General features: G+C 43.1%; 1 protein-coding gene across 1 annotated transcript in view; it reads right to left on the bottom strand.

Annotated features, from left to right (window-relative positions):
• TBX20 (T-box transcription factor 20) overlaps nucleotides 1–18,333 on the bottom strand; it is a 50,955-nt gene extending 32,622 nt beyond the window's left edge. Inside the window, exons 1-4 of the mRNA XM_090050165.1 lie at nucleotides 18,207–18,333; nucleotides 12,455–12,689; nucleotides 9,598–9,762; nucleotides 4,057–4,165 (exon numbers count right to left, since the gene is read on the bottom strand). Coding sequence (XP_089906291.1) covers nucleotides 4,057–4,165; nucleotides 9,598–9,762; nucleotides 12,455–12,689; nucleotides 18,207–18,333 — 636 coding nt within the window. The remainder of the gene's footprint in view (nucleotides 1–4,056; nucleotides 4,166–9,597; nucleotides 9,763–12,454; nucleotides 12,690–18,206) is intronic.
• Nucleotides 18,334–18,968: the final 635 nt, after the last annotated feature.

Genomic DNA, 18,968 nt, shown 5'->3' with positions numbered 1-18,968 from the left:
CATGGTGTTCCTGAGCTCTAAACACTATGAAATTACTTTTTCAAAATCTTCAAAGAATGAATTTGTTCCTTGTGTCTATACAACATGTAATGATGGCATTACTGCAGTACCAACATGGAAGCAATAGATACCAATATACTCTGATCATTAACATAAAAGGATTCTGGTCTTGCTGCTTCTTAGAAGATACTACCAGGCAGTCTCATATGCTAAGATATAGACTGTATTTTTCTACCTTATGCACTGGCTGTCTGAAGTTATTACATCTTGTTCTGTAACAGGAATATTCCTGACACTCTCTAAGAGCTACTGTTTTTCTTCTTTTTCAGACCCATCTGTCCTGGGAAATGAACCCCACTTTGCTGGTTCACAGTACATTGCTGCGAGTCATGCATTAGAGACACACATGGCCTGTTATGATGAAAAATGCTTTTTAAAGCACACATACTTGTTTTGGAAACTTTATATATATTGATCCTATCATCACTCGCATACTTTGCTTCCAGAGATCTGTTTCTGAAAAATGAGTAAAATCACATTCTTTTGAGCCAGAATGGGGGGAAAGGGATTTAAGAAAAGCAGACCTACATACCAGATGTTTAAAAAAGAGTAATGCATTGGCATCTGTGCTTTCCCTCTTTTTTTCAGGCAGTATTTCCATTTAAAAGACTTTTCTCCAACCCTGAGGTCTTTAAATGAGAAAATTCTCAGTCATGTTGGAAATATTCTGATTGAACAATTCAGACAGATGGCAGCTATATCAAGCAGCCTGAAAAAAGCAGTAACTGACCCTCTGCATCTGTACCCTGTCCCTGAATTAAAGGTCAAAACCCTCCTGGACTTGTTTATTAACATTGGATATGCAGCATAATACTTATATTGGAAACCCTCCTATCCTAAGCTTACTCCACAGATTTGATTTCCTTGAGTGTTCACTTAAGTCACTCAATTTTCAAAATCCTAAGCCTACAGCTCAGGCCTTCCCATGAAAACTGTTCCCATCACTGCTGAGCGTCCCTCAGTTATGGGACAGCCTACCTCCACTTTCCTGTATCTTCTAGCACCCTGCAAACAGGGGGCATTTATAGATGTGCTCCAGGAGGCAGGGGGAGCACTTTAATTAGCCCAGCTCCAACAGCCTCACTAATTAAAAGCACCCCGAGCTGCAGGTGTATCAACATCCTTGCACTGAAAAATGGTAGCAGGGTGCTTTGGATTAAGCTTTACAAGCTCGTTGAACAAGCTTTAGTTTAAAGCACCCTACTGCCATTTTTCAGCACCCGGACACTGATACACCTGACGCTGGAGTCTGCTGGAGCACAGTAATTACTACATTCCACCAGACCTGATTAATCTGTCTATGAATTGATTAATCAATTAATTGAGTCTGCTCCAAGGTGCTGTAATTACAGTGTGTTGGAGCAGCCTCCCTGCACATGTATAGGAGCCCAGGGTGTCTCATATCTCCCAGCAGGTCTGCCCCTCAGCCACATGTTTTCAGTGCTTCAAGTACTTCTGTGACTTAGGAGGAAAACCAGGAGTGGGTCAGAGCTGGAACTTGGTCCTGTTTATGCTCAACCTCACCCTGTGATTCCCTGTGTTTCATTTTTGTTGGGATGGTCTGGGCATTTTTTCCTATTGCACACAATTTGCCTTCAAGCCATTTTCTCTTTTCTAATGTTACACCCTTTCGTTTACTACTGGTTTAACCCTAAAATGCAGACCCTATACCCATTCCCCCTTGAGTCAGGGAGCAGAAGAATTATTCCTGATGGCTCCATCTCCAACAGGTTGCTTAGGGTACTGACACCAAACTTAGCAGAGAGTATGTTCCTTGTATGTGACAAGGCACTGGCCAGTGTATAAGAGATGAGAGCATGAGCCAGTGGCGGGGGGGGGAGGGCAAAGCAAAATAGAGATGGAAACGTATCCGAGAAATTCATGTCAGTCTTTTCCATTTCCTTTTAACCCTGGCTATTACACCTGACTCAGGGTTATATTCTGCCTCTTTGGTTGCAAAAAATGTTCTACCACTGACTGCAATAAGGGGAGGCAGAAAAACCTTCATGTTGACCTCATCTGTCCCATTAATATGCTACCACATCAGAACTACCATCATGTATCATTTAGAAATACAGGACTTTTTTTTAAAGAATGTGATGACCAGGGAACTGGGTTTTCTGTTTCCTGCAGAAAAATGGGGAGGAAACATGGATTTTCCCTTTTAACTAAGAAAAACCATGGATTTTTCATTTTAAGGCAGAAACACACAGATTTTCCACTTTTGCAAAGAGCTCTCTGCAGGTTGGCAGTGTTGCAGCCTACAAGGCACTGGGGGGGGGAGCAGGAGGAGGGTGGTCAGGCAGGGGGTGCTATGTGCATGTGCACGCTCACACATGCGCATGGCCACCAGGCAGCCTAGAGGGCAGCTTCTGCAGGTAAGTCTGGAGGGGAGGGGATTGAGGCCTCCAGAGGGAGTGGGGCTGCTGCTCAGGTGCACGGGGCTTGGGGCCAAAGCTAGAATACATGGCTGCAGGGTCCCGGCAGGGAGTAGGATGGAGCTGTGAGTGACTTGTCACTGGAGTGGGGTGGGGCTGGCTCCCTGTTTCTGCATGCAGTCCCAGGAGGCCAGGGGGGGCACATGCCCCCCCAATCTGTGCATGGGGCAGGCTGCCTTCTGCAGACACAGGCTCCCCACCCTACTGCCCTCCTCCTGGGGCTTCCGCAGCCCAGCAGGTGGGACCTGGCATGGCAGGGCAGAGTGGGGCCAGGCAGAGAAGCTCCTTGCTGCTGCAAGCCCCATGCTGCCCTGGCAAAGCATTACCTGACCACCCAGCAGCAGCATGGGCAGTGGCATGGAGTTGTGCCCCAGCTGCTGCCAGGCGACCAGGGGGCATTCACCAGGGTGGCACGGAGCTCCCAGCGGTGGCAATGAGCTTCCCTGCACAGCCCATTTTGCCCAGCCACTCTGGGTCAAGCCTGGGAAGGCAGCAGGGTGGGGAGCTCAAGCCTGCAGCTGGTGGCCCACATCCACACCCCCACAATGTGCTTTATTCCCGTTGTGCCACCTGCCGGGGAGGGGGAGCCAGACTCTGCACTGTAGACCACCACAGCAGCCACCACCTCCCATGGGTAGCAACCAGGGTTCAGGTGCTGCTGGGGGGGACAGGGGGCTGCAGACTTTGGTCCCTGGCCCCAAGACCCTGGCATCTGGGGTGCCCTTCAGCAAGGCTGGGAGGGATGGGGGGGGCTGTGGGAGGGGAGTGGGGGGCATCAGCAGGACTGGGGGCTGTGGCTTGGGGGTGAGGGGCCTGGACCTGCATCCTGGTGAGCGAACAGGCAGGGGAGCTCTGATTTTCCATGATAAAAAAACCCAAAATCAAATACCAATATTTATTTAGAATGTATTTTATTATAGTCACTGAGGCACCAGTAGGCTTCCAAATTGCTTTAATATTGTCACTATATCAATAAAACATTGTGGTCAACTGATACCTGTATCTATAGTGGCATTTCATTTTAATGGTGGATCTTGGGTTTTTTAATCAGATAATTTGCAATTTTTTTTTTAAATCCAGAGAAGTTACAGTTTTTCAACAGGGAAAACCAGGATCACTGGTGATGACTGATGTGAAATATGCTTCTCCAAAAAGCAAACATAAAACTTATAATAGGGAGTTTCAGGGGGCTGTTTATGTATAAAAGAGACAAAAACCCAATACAAACTTCCCCACAAACCTTGGCCGCTGCACCTCCACTGTGACATGAAGAGACCAGCTGGAAAAGTGATAGGTCAGGTCAGTCTTAGCACCTTGTCGGGCCTTTGCCATTGGGATTAGAGGGTCAACAAGTTTAGTGTTATTCTGAAGTCAGGTGAAGGCAGGGTAGATTTGCTTTTTGCATCTGATGACGTAAGCTGCTGTTCACAGAAAGCTTATGTATCTCTGCTTTGGTTAGTGTATAAGGTGCAAATCTACCCTGCTTTCTGCCTAACAAGTTTAGTGCCAGCTATTTTTTAAGATCTTTTACCCTTTTTCTACATAGGAAGCTACTTACATGTCCATGCTGATCCAGTTCATTGTTTGTTAGCTTGACTTTCTCAAAGGACACCATCTGCTTTAATAACTGTTCTCCTGTAAATGGAGAGTCAGGATGCACATACAACCTAAACAAATGAACAAGTACACAAATCTTACAGTCAGGTTTGTGTAACTACAGACTTTACCATAAAGCATTCAAACAAAATTAAGACATAACATTTTGTCTTCAAGGCATCCAGTGGCTTCAGAGAGATGCATTTTCTCAGAGCTTAGAAAAACACAGATATGCACACAAAGCAAGAGAAGCAGACTTCCCCTAAACTGATGCCTATGTGCAAAATAACGTGTAACAAAAGAGAATAAAATACATGACTGAGATCTTCATCCACTGGAACATAATAAAGGATACTTTTTAGGCCCTCAGACTTCTTGGAGCATATTTTGATATGAATGTCTGTAATTTTATCTAGTTAGCTGCTAATAATAATCTAAGCTAGGGATATTAACAAAGCATTACATTGTCGTATCTTTTCCCAAATGAAAAATTCCACCGAGCTGTGCTAACAAATACTTAAAAAAACAGCGACTGCAGCTCAAACAGAAACATAGCGTAGATAAAGACATAACCAGAGAATTCAGATAAAAATATATATTTTTTCTTATTAGTGTCATGAATTATTACAACCTTCATTAGCTCACATGTTAATTGTGATGAGGATGTGTGTTTATAAGAAGCTGAAAACCAGCATGGTGGCTTGACATGAAAAGTCATTGCGTTTATGAAAATTAACAGCTATTTTGTCAATTTGGCAGGATAGGATGGGGTAGCAGGATTATGTTGGAACTAGAATGATTTCAAGTATTAGATGCTTTAAATACAATATCTTCATTAAATAGTATACAATGATTTAACTTCAGATACTTGGTAGGTGTTAACTGATAAAGCCTATGCTTGTTAACTGCATCTATGGCTTTTGCTCATTCCCATTGTTTAAGTTATTTGACTCCCACGATGGAATCCCCTCCCACTAATTCTGTAGGTCAGGAAAAAATGCAAAGGGACCTGTTTCAGTGCATACCTCTTGCTTTGATATATATTTGTGTCCCAGAAAGGAGCACTAATTGCTCATCACTGAATGATGGGGCCTAAATATTTAAAGGAGGATGAGAGATAGGGGGAAAAGTTAATCATATTTGGGCTACATTCAGAGACTTTTACCAGCATAGTTATATATCTGTCAGGAGTTAGTGGAGATGTGATCCCTGATCAACATAGCTGAACTAGTAGGATTCCTTAGTGAAAGCAATGTTCTATCACCCGAACTGGCCTTTTACTTGTATAGCTTGTTTCACTTCTTGGGATGAGTTTTACTGTATTAGTACAAATCACAGATTTTCCATCCACTTTAGGAGTGTTTTGCTTATATGTTATGCTGATATTCGTATGCCAGTAAAGTGCTTCTAATGTAGATATTGCCTCAGCGTTGTGGACTCATAATTTCATCATAAGACTCATCATATGGGGTGCTTTTCTTTAAAAAAAAATCAGTTTCTGGAGTCATGTCATTTCCCAGAAAAACTCAGCTTTCATTGAAGCCTGCATGGCTGTGAAGAAAAGAATGAAAATGTGATCCCTAAGGCTCAGAAAGCAAAAGAATGAGAACATGAAATGCTATTGTTTAAAATGCCATTATTCTTAAGCAAATTGCATGCTTTCTGGAGGCTGGATAATAATTTTGGATGATTGGATTGGCAATACTGCAAGCCATAGCTATGGAGATTCGATCTTAAGAAGGTTTGGCTATTTGAAACCAAAGATACGCATTTTGAAAGTAAGTAGAGACCTTTCTGTACATAGCTACTGAGCACAATCACCATAAACTATATAAACACAATTAACTTTTGTCACAGTTAACAGGCTATAGATTAGATGAATGCTAACAATGAACAGGAAGCCATCTCCCTAAAGTATGACTTGCATACTTTAATGTGCAGTGCTGGACATGAAAGGGTGGTGGATTCTTCAGATATTTTTACTATGACACTCTAGATCTCAGCCACTTTTAGTATTACAACTCACAGATAACTCACAATTTTATCCTAATACATTTGCTATGTGTTAATGGATCCCACAGGAACATATGACTCCACATGTTTGAACTGCACACCTCTCCAATGGCCAAATCTTGTAGACCAGAGAGATGAGAATTCCAGATTAAATATAGTTACCAGCTGGTGCACAGAGAACGGATGATCATGTGGATATGCATGAGCAAAAGGATTAGAGAAATAAACGTACACATTCCACTGCACAAAACTCCCACTGAAGTCAGCAAATGCTCAGCATGCCTAAGATCAGCAGGATGGTGAGAGGTTGTTCAGATCAATTTCCAAAGTTTTAGGAAACACATGCTGGTGGAAATTCATAAGTTATTTTGTGTTTAGGCAAATATTCAAGGTTGTTGTTATTGCTTTCTTTTTGTATATTTGGCTTTTATTATATTTTCCTTTTCTTCATCCACTGGAAGAAAAGAGAGCATGCAGCTTCTCATGGACTTAATTTATCATTCCATAGGCAGAAGGTTTGCACAACTGGGCTTAAACCGTAAGTCAAAATACCTTCAAAAAAGAGAAGCTTTCCTACAGTTGGCTACAAGAGTACAAATATTGTACTTTCATTATGCAGACCACTCTGGATTGGTTAGAATAGCTGAGTAAAGCAAAATCTTTTATCATTGCAAGGAGGCAGTTGAAAGACAGATAAAGAATAAGTGTACGTGTCAGAACTTACAAAGCTAGTATTTCCTTGAAGTATTTTCTGTAATTTGTAAGTCAGAAGAAACAAACAAAAAAAATCACCATGTAAAATACTCTCTCTCAAAGCACTTTAGAAGATTTACAAATATTTTCTAAAAAGGCTTTTTATTCTGGTGATTGTATCAACATCAACTTGTTTTAAAGTTGACAGCAGAAAGACAAGGGTTTAATTGTTATTTGTACTGAAGATCCATGAAGGGATAAGCTTTCAAATAACATCACATAATACTTGTTGATTTCAAGCACAGTTCTAGTGTTGCAAGCTATTTTATAGAAGAACAAAGAAAAAGCCCTAGGGCCTTGATCCTGCAAGGACTTACATAGGTGCATAGATTCACTCCTGTGAATAATCCCATTGCCGTCACTGGGGCTATTTGAATGAGAAAAGTTATGTATGTTTTTCGCAAGGTCAGCACCTTAATGCCATAGGCCTCGATCCTGAAAACACTTACATACATGAAATAGCCTTGTGGATTCTATTCAAGTGAGGAAAGGTAAAACCCAGACATGTTTGCTGCTCAGGATCTTAGAAATCGCATCTATGAAAATGTGATTGCTGTGTCCAGATCCTGAACACATAACTTAAACATTATATTGACAGACACTACACTTCAACTTAAGCAGTATCACTCCCTAAACAAATGGTTAGCATATGCGCTCCAAAAGCAGTAGCTGAGTGTAACGTAAAAACACCAGAACCCCAAAAACCTTTTATCCTCAAAAGAATATGCTCAGCAGAAAGACAGAAAAGGCATGTGAATGGTAAAAACATTTATTGAAATGAAAACCCATGTATTAATACTTCTTTCTGATCAGCATTGTCTTAATTCAAAACGGTGAAAGTGAAGCAGAAATTGCCTTTTAGTATGTGTTTGAATTGTGCACAACGTATAGAGATGTTGGCCTGATTAAGACCACAGGGTACTACCACATACAAACTCTAAATGACAATAAAAATAATAAAAGTAATATAAGCATGACCCTAATCCCATCAAAAAATGTAATAAGTATTTACTATTACCTTCAATGGAAGCAGGATCAGTATTTTCAATATTCAATATTCACATAATATATTCCTAAAACAATTTATTTTAAAAAGTACTTTATAAAAGATAACTACAAAACTCACATATGGATTGGTGGCATATCCAAAGGCACTCAGAATGCACTTGACATTTGACTTTGCCCTGAGACATCATCACTACCACCATTAATGTAGTAATAATAATACTAATAATACTACTATTACTAATATTAACCTGATTATCTGTACACTCTTGGGGACAAGAACTATTTTTTTCATTATGTTTGGATGTTGCTTAGCATACCAGGTAGCTGATCCAAATGAATCCCTTGGCACTATTGCAATATGAATAATAATAAGTACTTTTAATTTTTTTTTACTAAGGCAAAACAAATGTCAGAGCCATTGCCTCTAGTAGAACCATGCCATCCACTATCTACTTTTTAAAGCCTTGAATTGCCAATGAGAGATCAGCAATCAGCAAGACTATCACTTCAGTCAGACTACTCATATGTGCAAGGTGTGCAGGTTTTGGCTCCATAGTGGCACACAAGCAGATCCTTCTATTTCTTTTGCATAACATGTATCTGTCTTTGCAATATCCAAAGCCCTGACTCTGCCCTGAGAATCCTGCAGATATACCAAAGTGTATTTTTGGATCCTCAAATCTTCGGAAAGGTTTTTATTAACATGGGAGTCTGCATGTTTTTCAGCACAGGACTGGGGGCTGAGGCTCTGATTCAGAAAGATCACTAGGCACGTGGTTTTCATTCAAGTCCATGAAACATAAGCATAAGCTTAAGCCCTGTGCTGAATGTGACTGGAGTTCAGCATATGATTGCTAAATTAGCTGCTGAAGCCTTCCTATTTATCAAAGCAATTTAAATATATATAATCCGTGAGTTTACACCTGAAACCTTAACTGTAACAAGGGAATCATTTTAGAAGTGAATTGACTCTTGCACTTCAGGGGGTAAAAAAAGAGTTAACCTGTTTGATTTTATTTATTGTTTCAAAGTTTCAAAAGTCCTACCTTTCCTGAAAAAATAACCTTTTGTGTATGCTTGTGTACACAGGCATGTATATGTATATACAACACATGTACATATGCCTACCATGAAGGAGAAAAGTATGGATCAATTATAAAATTGCAAGTTAGCAAACACTGAATATATTGTTTGATCATCAGTTAGAAAATAATGCCACTTAGAAAATGAATGGCATCCAGCTGTAATTTAATATTTATACTGGCACTTAGAAAACAGTGGCTAGCTTGCTTTAAATGGGAAAGAAACATAACAGAATAAGATTTTTTTAATATATAAAATTTCCATCTCTGTGGATTGGTCCAACCATTTTCTATAGCTGATCCTAAAGCCAATACCTGCTTGGTTTTGGAACCTGAAACCAGGGCAGGACACAGGTATGGGCGAACCGGGCGGCTGCCTGGGGCCTGGACAGAAAGGGGGACTGAAAATGGAATTTTTATTATTATTATTATCATTATCTCTGGTGAAGGGGGGCCCAAGACTAAAAGTTCTCCCAGGGCCGTCAGGAGTCTAGGTATGGTGCTGCCTGAAACACAGATCTGGGACCTGATCTTTCACTATTGAAATTAATCAGAATATTGCCACCAGTTTACAGACACTTCTGAAAAATCATTCCTCAGTAAAAAAAACAAAACATTTTTTAAAATTATCTGTAAAATTCACAAACCTTGCAGGAAGTGGAGGGTCAGCTTTTCCAGCTACCAACCAGGAAGACCTGTGGTAGGCATATCTGTATCTTTTATTGTCCACTGGAACAATATCCATTAGCACGATGTACTTGGCTTCAGGATCCACTCCAGAAAAAGAAACCCTAATGGTAGGAAACATTCTCCTGAAATAGAGGCAAATTAGAAATGTAAATATATGAGTAAGCAAGAGAAAAAAAGAACTAAAAATGTTGCTGTGACTGAAATTGCATTCTGAACACCAGGAAAGAAACAGAGGTTCCTACGTACTTATACTGCAATTTGATGGGTGTTTAAATGATCTGTAGCTCTCAGTTATGCACGCAACTGTTAGCTGAAATTAACATTTATTTTAAGCAGAAATGAAAAATATATATCTGACTGGTAGTTACTATATAATGTCTCAGATTTCAAAGAAGTATTTAAAAAGATAATGTATTACTGTTCATCAATATGCACATTTTATTAGGTATTTTGCAGCATTTTTCTTACTCTATTTCCAATGATATTCCTGCAAACTTTAAACTTGCTTTCTTCTACTATATTTACAGCATTTTCAAAGAGAATTTTTTCTCAAGCGCAATTTACTTATGTGAATTCTGGTAAAAGTGAATTTTAAAATTAAACATGTTAATATTTTCCCTAAAATTGCTTACCTAATAAAAACATAAACTTCAAATTACAAATGTTATGCTTATCGAACTCAAAATAGGTTTTTATTGTTGATTAACAAAAATATAATGTAATCAAGGAAATAAATTACTAACAAGTGACTTTTGAAACTAACCAAAGGACTTACATTTGGGATTTTTAAAACACCAACAATTTTTAATGAAAAAATTTGTGAATAATTTTAAATGATTATTTTGACCATTTGTGCAGGTTTTGCACGTGATGTGTGAATAGAAAGAGAAGATACTCATCAAATAGCATACTTAAAGTATATGTTCAGGACTCTGTGTGCTTACACACAGTTCTAAAAATTATACCAAAATACAAAGCAATGGTTCAAAAAATATGAAGCAGCTTGCAAACATTAACAGTTGAACACTATGCTGATGCACAAATAATTCTAACACTAACACAATAATATAGGATAAGCCTTATTGCTTATCCTATGTTATTTCCGCGTCTCTTACGGCATATACAGTAACCAATAAAGGACAGCAAAGCACATAATAGTACCCACTAAACATGGAGGATTTTTTGCTATCCTTTTCAACAGGATCAGGCTCAGCATAAGGAAAGAGAAGACTCTCTGAGCCCCCAAAAAAAGACTGTGTCTGTTTTTAATCCTACATTTACCAAGCAGAGAATCAGCCCTGCTCCAAAGCCCACTGAAGTCAACAGAAGCATTTCTACTGTCTCCAACAACTGTGAGAACGTGCCTTGTGAGAGTTGTTTTGTGCTGGAGACATGGAAATAATACAAGATACACAATAAGGACTTTTATAGTGTTAGAATTATTTGTGCAGCAGCAATGTTAGACTGTTAATGTTTGCAATGAAGCAATAAAAGGAAGCAGATGAAGCAAAGCAGAAGTAATTTTCGTCACATCTGGAAAAGGGACACTGAAAACTTTGGTTGTTAAGGTTTCCAAATGTCTCAAATGCATCCTAAGTTTCTGCCTTCCCCAGTGACCCATTAAGACCATCTTCTGCCTTACACGGTAAATGTAGCCCTGGTACCTGACTGATGAGCAGTAGGTTCAAAACCTAACAAGCACCCACACCCCTAACTACCCTCATGCCTCTGAAAGCTGAACTGGGAAGTATCTCATACTGAGACTAAAGCAATGAATGCCTGGGAGGGCACTGACTGCTGCATCCTTACAACAGCTGCCCTGCTTCCCAGAACCTCTGTGTAGGGTCCGCTATAGCAGAAGTGGTCAACCCGCAACATGATGGCCACAAGTGGCATGGCAAGCCTTTTTGTGTGGCATGTCGAAGATTGAAGAGGGGACAGACAGTGCAGTGCCAACCAGGACAGGAAGCAGAAAGCAGAGCAACAGATAGGCAAGAGGCACAGTGCAGGGAGCAGAAAGTAGGGCAGCAGATTGGGCAGGGGATGGGAGTGGCACTTGGGGCATGTGTGGGGCTAAACAGTTGCCTGCCACAGTGTTACACCATCCCCTGCCAGCATCCTAGGGCACGAAAGCCTACTGAACTGGTGGAATATTGATCCCTCTGGATAGCAGCAGGAACTCTCTTCTCCAGAAGCGCCCTTCTCCCACCAGGCAACTGGCCCTGTGCTGGCTTGCGTGCTAGATAAGCCAGCACAGGGCACTCAGGACACGGAGTAGCACCTCCATAGGGAGCACTATGGGGTTCAGCAGTCACCCCAAGGTGGATTAAATTCAGATCAATGTGATACCATTTTTTTTTAATACAGAACTAGTGGCTTCTGGCTGTGATCTCCTTCAGGGGTGGGTGGGTAGGTTTCAATTAAAACAGTACTTTAAAACTTTTGAGAAATGCCTGGAGGCTTGGGGCATGGAAGTGTCCCCCTGCCTTTAATTGTGACCCAGTTAGAGAATCAGCAAAACTGGACCAGTTGTGGGGAATGACTTTGAGCTATGATCTGCAGCAGAGGGGGAGGTGGAGAGGATCCTGCCTGTCTGCCTGCCTGTCTGTCACAGGGGTAGAGCCTGCACTAATAAGGGCTTGACTTCGAGTCTCTTCCCAGATCCCTGATGCCTCAAAAACACATCGGGGTGAGCTCCAATGAGCTTGGGGAGAGAAGCCGGTCTATCACAGTATTTTCATGCCCTGAATTGCCTTGGCAAGCTGCTTGCACAGGATCTAGCAGGTACACATCACCCCCCAGCCCCAGTCTCACCGGCCAGACTTGGTGATGATCATCTCGGTGCCCAGCTCATGGAACTTGTCCCACAGCTCCTTGGTCTCGAGGCTGCAGGAGATCTTGGCCATCTCCTCGCTGGGGATGATGGGGGTGGTGGGGATGAGGGGCTCGGTGCAGAGGGACGCTGGGCTGGTGCTGAAGTCCCCGTGGGGGTCCAAACTGGACAGGTCACCCAGGGGCTGGGCACAGGAGGATTTCTCCACGAATTGTTCTGCGATGGGGAGAGAGACAGGGAGAATGAGGGAGGGATTCCTAAGCTGCCCCTGGGCGAAGACCCCTCCAGCCCTGGTGAGATCCTTGCTAAGCCAACACCCTCTCAAGGCCTTCAGTTGGATCCCAGACCCACACAGCACAGTTTCCTCAGATCAAGGATGATTTGCTCACCATCTGCTGGGTTTTTGGTTGTGGCTCCTGGATACAGAAAATCATGGACTCAATATAGACATTGGAGTTATGACACATTGCAACCTGTCTGACATTTGATTCACCAGATGCCTGCCAGACTTGACCTTTTACACTTTCTTTCCCCAACCCTTCCTCCCCTCCCCTCCTTTTTTACCCTTTGTCTTCCTAATTTCCAGCTAAAGGAATCAGAACTCATGGTACTGGTGATATCTTTTATTAGACCAACTAGATTTTTGCACAAAAAAGAAGGGGTTTCTTGCAAAAATCCACTTGGTCTAATAAAAGATGTGATATCACCTCTACCAGGACTCATGGTAGAAGTGATATCTTTTATTAGACCAACTAGATTTTTTCAAAAAAGGAAAAAAGAGGGGTTTTTTTTGCAATAATCCAGTTGGTGTAATAAAAGATGTGATATCACTAGACCAATCTAATTGGCCTAATAAAAGATATCATATCTTTTATTAGACCAGCTAGCTTGGTCTAGTGATATCTTATACCAACTAGATTGGTTTAGTGATATAGCATCTTTTATAAAAAAAAGATCTTTTTTTATTAAAAAATCTTTTTTTCCCCCCCAAAATGTAGTTGGTCTAATAACAGATACCACCTCTACCACAAGTCCTGATTCTTTTGCCTCTAGACCAATAAGGGTACAACCTGGATACCTAATTTCCAGCTATTCACTTTTTCACAGGCATCCTCTTTTCTACCTTGGAAAACTACTACAGTAGAGTCTCCCTTGCTTACCTTTGGCTTTTTCCCCTCCCTTCCCTTCTCCGTCTTTTGTTTTCCTAATTTCCACCTATTTGCCTTCTCACTGACATCCTGTCACAATTTCAGCTTCTTTCATTCCTTGGAGCCTCAGAACAGCAGAGACTCCCTATGCCTGAAGAAGAGTGATTTTGAGCTGGAAGCTTGCAAATAACTTCCCCCCGCCCCAGCTACTCAGTTGGTCTAACAACAGAGATCTCATCTACCCAAAGAGTCTTGCTTGCTCACCATCTGCATCTCGAGGTTGTGAAGCCCCCAGACACAGTGTGGGGCCAGTCCAGAAAGCAGGCATGCAGTGCCCATATTTCACAGGGGTGGGTTGGGGGGTGGGGAAAGAAATCAAGTCAAGTTCCCCGGCTGCAGAGCTGCACTGTCCTCCTACCCTCTCGTGATTCCCGGCCACTTCAACCGCACCGGGAGAGCTGATTGCCCCGTACCTCCTGCTGGGTAGGGGACCGCGATGGGAAGGTCACTTTGCCAGTGCCCACTGATTCTCATTCAAGCTGCAATGCCCAGCACGAGTCAGTTTGATTGAACGCAGGGGGCCGGGTGTCTAATTGTTTCGATGATCCCAGCCCTTAAAAAAAGAAACTACTTGAGTGTGTAATGCGGGACGGCTTCTCGCGGGTATACATTGCAGCTCAGAGAGATAGCAGGACTGGCGAGGCTGGGTTGCCAGATATCCAGGCTGCCTCTGTTTCCCCGTGGTATAACCCTCCTGTGCCCAGCAGCTCGTCCCAAGGGGAGTGACCGAGCTGGTGGCAAGACTTAGCTCTAGCACTGACTCAAATGGCGGGGGAGAAAATGCATCTATCATGTATCCAGCCGGAAAGCTTGCAAATAAATATTTTTTTTTGCAAGTATCGAGTCGGTCTAACAAAAGACCTCGCCTCTGCCACGAGGTCGGCTGGCATCTATCACACAAGCAGACAAGGTTTTTGGGGTAGATGTGATATCCTTTATTGGACCAACTAAATAGTTGGGGGAAATTGTTCTTTGCAAGCTCTCCAACTCTTCAGCTGGTTTAGTAGAAGGTATCACATTTACTCATGTCTGCCTATACAACCAACACGGTTATAACCACCACCCCCATCTCTCATCTAGCCATATTTAGGCGCTCTTCGTTTAAGTTGGTCAAAACACGTGAAATTTTTGTAAGCTGCCTAAGTCTAAAATATCTGGAGGTGGACAGTAGACGTTAAAAAAAAAAAAATAAGATCGTCATTCTGCCGCTGGTATTGGGATAAATATCCCTAAATTAAAGAATAGCATCAGATCCCTCCCCGCAGCCCCGTCAATGTTGTTTCTAGGATCCGTTTAAATCAGAGAAATCGCCATGTCGCTATTTAGACAACTTGAAAGGTTAAGTTAATTTTAATTTAATTTTCTACTCAAGCCAAGCCAGAGGCGGGCTATTATTGGAGTAATCGCTCCCATGGAATATCGAAATATCTAAAAATATCTCCATTTAAATCTGAATATCGAAAAAGCTGCAGTGCCCTGATTTTATTTGATGGTTATCTCGGAACTAAAAACATCTCATCCGGCTCGCCCCCACTCCGGGGAATCATAAACTCATAGAAAATGAGGGCTGGAAGGGACCTCAGGAGGTCACATCTAGTCCACCCCCCTGCTCAAAGCAGGACCATCGGTACAGAAACTATAGTGGCGCAAGCACGCGATTGCAAGGCAACGATCTTTTCTCCAAAAATCCTCAGAAAGTAATGTTCAGTTAAGAGATAGGCTTACTAGATTCGCCTTGTATTTTATTTTTTTTAATCGAATTATTTTGGAGAACAAGAAGCGATGAGAAGGCTAAAAGAAAGAGCGCTTTGAAAAGATACGGGGGGGGGGAAATAGCGAATAATCCCACGCAACTCTGCCAAGCACGTATTTTATAACACATCCGGTCTGCAGCATATCATGAAACTAGGAATACATAAAATGCATAGCAGCTCCGGCACGGTTTGAATAGGGGTGTCGGATCCAAACGACTTGCCCGTGCTGAAGCCCAGTTTCAATGCAATGCTCAACTAAAACCGGAGTTTTCGAGGCACTCCTTCCTTTGCCGTATTTCTGTGCGCTTCAGGCTCCATCCACGAAACACCAGCCACAAGCAATGCGGGAGGGAAACTGTTTAACTTGGTCGCCTTGAAATGGCATCGCCGGGCGGGTTTAAACAGCTGGAAATGAACTCCTTGAACTGCAGCTCGGAACATTTTTAGTTCTGTTGTTCTCTTGCTTATTCATATATAGATGTGGTGATTTGCCTCTATTTCAGGAGAATGATTCCTACCATTAGGAATCAGAACTCGTGGAAAAGGTGATATCTTTTATTACACCAACTAGATATTTGCAAACAAATCATTGTATTTAGTTGCTCTAATAAGAGATATCACCTCTCCCAGGAGTGTTGATTCCTTTTATTTGCGAACAAAGTATTGTATTGACTCGGTCTAATACAAGACATCACCTCTCCCAGGAGTGCTGATTCCTTTTATTTGCGAACAAATTATGGTATTTAGTTGGTCTAATAAAAGATATCACCTCTTTCACGAGCTTTGCCTCTAGAGCAATACGGCTACAACCTGGATATCCTACCACGAGGGTTTCTTTTTCTGGAGTGGATCCTGAAACCAAGTGCTTTGTGCTAATGGATATTGTTCCAGTGGACAATAAAAGATACAGATATGCCCACCACAGGTCTTACTATTCCGCCGCCGGGTATTAACAGTAAATTACCCGCGTGATTGTGTTTCTCCGAAGTATTAAACAGCTCAGGAGAGAAATGCATTTTCAAAATTGCCTACATGGATTTTTTTTATAAGTACTCCTGAACCTGTACACAGTATTGTGCATGGTCAGTGAGGTGTTTTGTTTGACTTTTGAAATCAGGTCCTTTACCAAGAAGGGCTCCTTCTCCTCGATCTGTCTCAAATGCGGCATTTCCTATATGCATGGTGATCATAAACAACGGAACTAGCATTTGCAAGAAGAAGAAAAAAGAGAAGGACTTTGGAAAATGGTTACTTGCTAATGTTATAACAGCCCGGCCTGAAAAGGACGACAAAAGATGGCTTGAACTTTTGGAAGGCGCATAAAGAGAGTTCTCAACAAAAGAAAGGGCTTTATTCTCTGATTTGGGTGCCAGGATGATCTGTTTCTATCATAGACTCACAGAAAATTAGGGTTGGGAGGGACCTCAGGAGGTCATCTAGTCCAACCCGCTGCTCAAAGCAGGACCAGCCCCAACTAAATCATTCTAGTTTGTAAAAAACAGTTTGTGAAATAGTTGGCTAAAAAAAACAGGGGGAAAGATCCTACGAACATCTTGCGCCGCTGCATTATTTAAATGATTGTATTTGATGATCTTTTTGTATGCGTTATATCCGCACACAAATCTACATCGTGTCATTTCGCTTTATAGTTTGTGAAAACTGGATCTCAGCTGCGTGAATACACTTATCCGGGGGTGTTGGTTGTAGCCGTGTTGGTCCAAGGACCTAGGGAGGCAGGGTGCTTTGGGCAAATGGGAGCTCCTTTATTAGACCAAATTACTTGCTCTAATAAACGATATCGCATTTGCCCGAAGAACCAAGTTGGTCTAATAAAAGAGATCACATTTACCCAAAGAACCTAGTCTGAATACACTTATGACATCGATACAGAGACAACGAGAGCACATCTCATCTAATTTTACAAAATATTTAAAGGTGATTCCCGCGTATCGTACCACCGAGCTTTATCGGGTTGCCAGACGTGGGTCCCCGGCGTAAAGATATATTTTCCTTATATATATGAATTGTCTGGTCTGATAAAAGGCATCATTTTGGAACCAAGAGTTCTAGTTTTTGTATGTCTTCTTCTGTATCTGAGGAATGTATACATGGAGATATATATTCCCGTTGTGGGTGAATTGGAAAAATTAGATGTACACCCGAGCGAGCGAACCGCGCAGCTCATTTCTATATCGATAACAGGACACGTTGGCTTAATTTTAGGCACGCTTTTAGAGTCGGCTGAAACTGGATCGGGGGCATAAAGCAATCCCACTTCCTCGGGTTTTAAAAGCGCTTCTCGGCTTGCCAAAGTTAAGCCAACTCCTGCTCTGTATCAGATTTGCAGCTCTTACTCCCTCGCCTTCCAGGCCAGCCACTTCGGAGCTGGCATTGCCCTTTGCTCATCTAAGGGGTGGGGGAAACCTTTCCCAGTCCCTTTCCCACCCTCTGCCACGAGAAACCCGTGTAAAGTCTGAAAGGCAGCGGGGTTTCCTTGGGCGAGATTTCTTCAGCATCCGCTCTCTACTCCTGTGGGACACGGGATACCGGTCTGACCCGGTAAATGGCAAGTCTGATGTTCTTCTTATTTATTATTTGTCTAGTCAAAAGGCGCAGGACCCCAGGAAGGCTGGCTTCTACCAGCACTTTCCCCCCCTCCCGTGGTAGCTGATCTGCCCTCCAGGGCTTGGAAACGATGCTCAGCCTGCCCCCGCTCCCGGGATCCGCACCTGTAGGGCTGGGGGCGAGGCGGAGCAGAGGCGGGTACTTACCCAGGGGCTTGATGGTGCTCTCCGCGCTCTCCTTCTCCTTGGAGCTCCCACTTGACATGAGGGCCGCTATGGAGAAGGCGTTGGCCCGGGAGGAGAGCTGAGGCTTGGGGGATGCTGTGTACTCCATGATCCCGGCGCAAGTCCTAGCACAGCCCAGGCAAGAGCGTCTTGAGCGGATCCTCAGCTTCCAGCCCAGGAGGAGGGAGGGAAGGAGGGGGGTTTCTAACGCGGAGAGGACAGACCGTCTAGCCTGCCCCGGATCAACACTGTGCGGTGCGGGTGGCTCTGCCTAACCGGTTGCTAGAGCCCCCGAGCAGGAGCAGGTTAAACGGGAGCCCTCATGTCCCTGGTGGTGGGAGAGGCGGAGGCGAGGAGGCAGAGGCAGGGCTGGGCTGGCTCTGATCGCTCTCCGCGGCTGGGAGCCCGGGCCGGCGTGGACACTGCGGTCGCCCCCCTACTCCCCTCCGCCTTAATTTGCTGGCCGCAGAGATCCTATCGGCTGCCGGCCAATCGGCTCCGGGCCACGTCAAGGGCTCCGCTGATCCTGCTGATAGGGGTGGGAGGAGGGAGCCCGTGCAACTCCCTCCCCTCTCCAGCCGGGGGGAAGGGAAGCTCCTCTAACTCAGCCCTGATCTGTCAAGCCGGGCATACCAGAAAGACACGTTTGAGCTGGCAGGCAAAGGCATGGACGCCGGGCACCTAGCTCGCAAATAAATGCAGGCATTTGTTGGCAAAGCGTCTTAGTCGGCCTCATACAAGATA

The sequence above is a fragment of the Crocodylus siamensis genome, chromosome 5, assembly GCF_052110815.1.
Source record: "Crocodylus siamensis isolate JL-2025a chromosome 5, ASM5211081v1, whole genome shotgun sequence".
In the NCBI taxonomy this organism is placed as follows: domain Eukaryota; kingdom Metazoa; phylum Chordata; order Crocodylia; family Crocodylidae; genus Crocodylus; species Crocodylus siamensis.
This window is presented reverse-complemented; position numbering and strand designations above follow the sequence as displayed.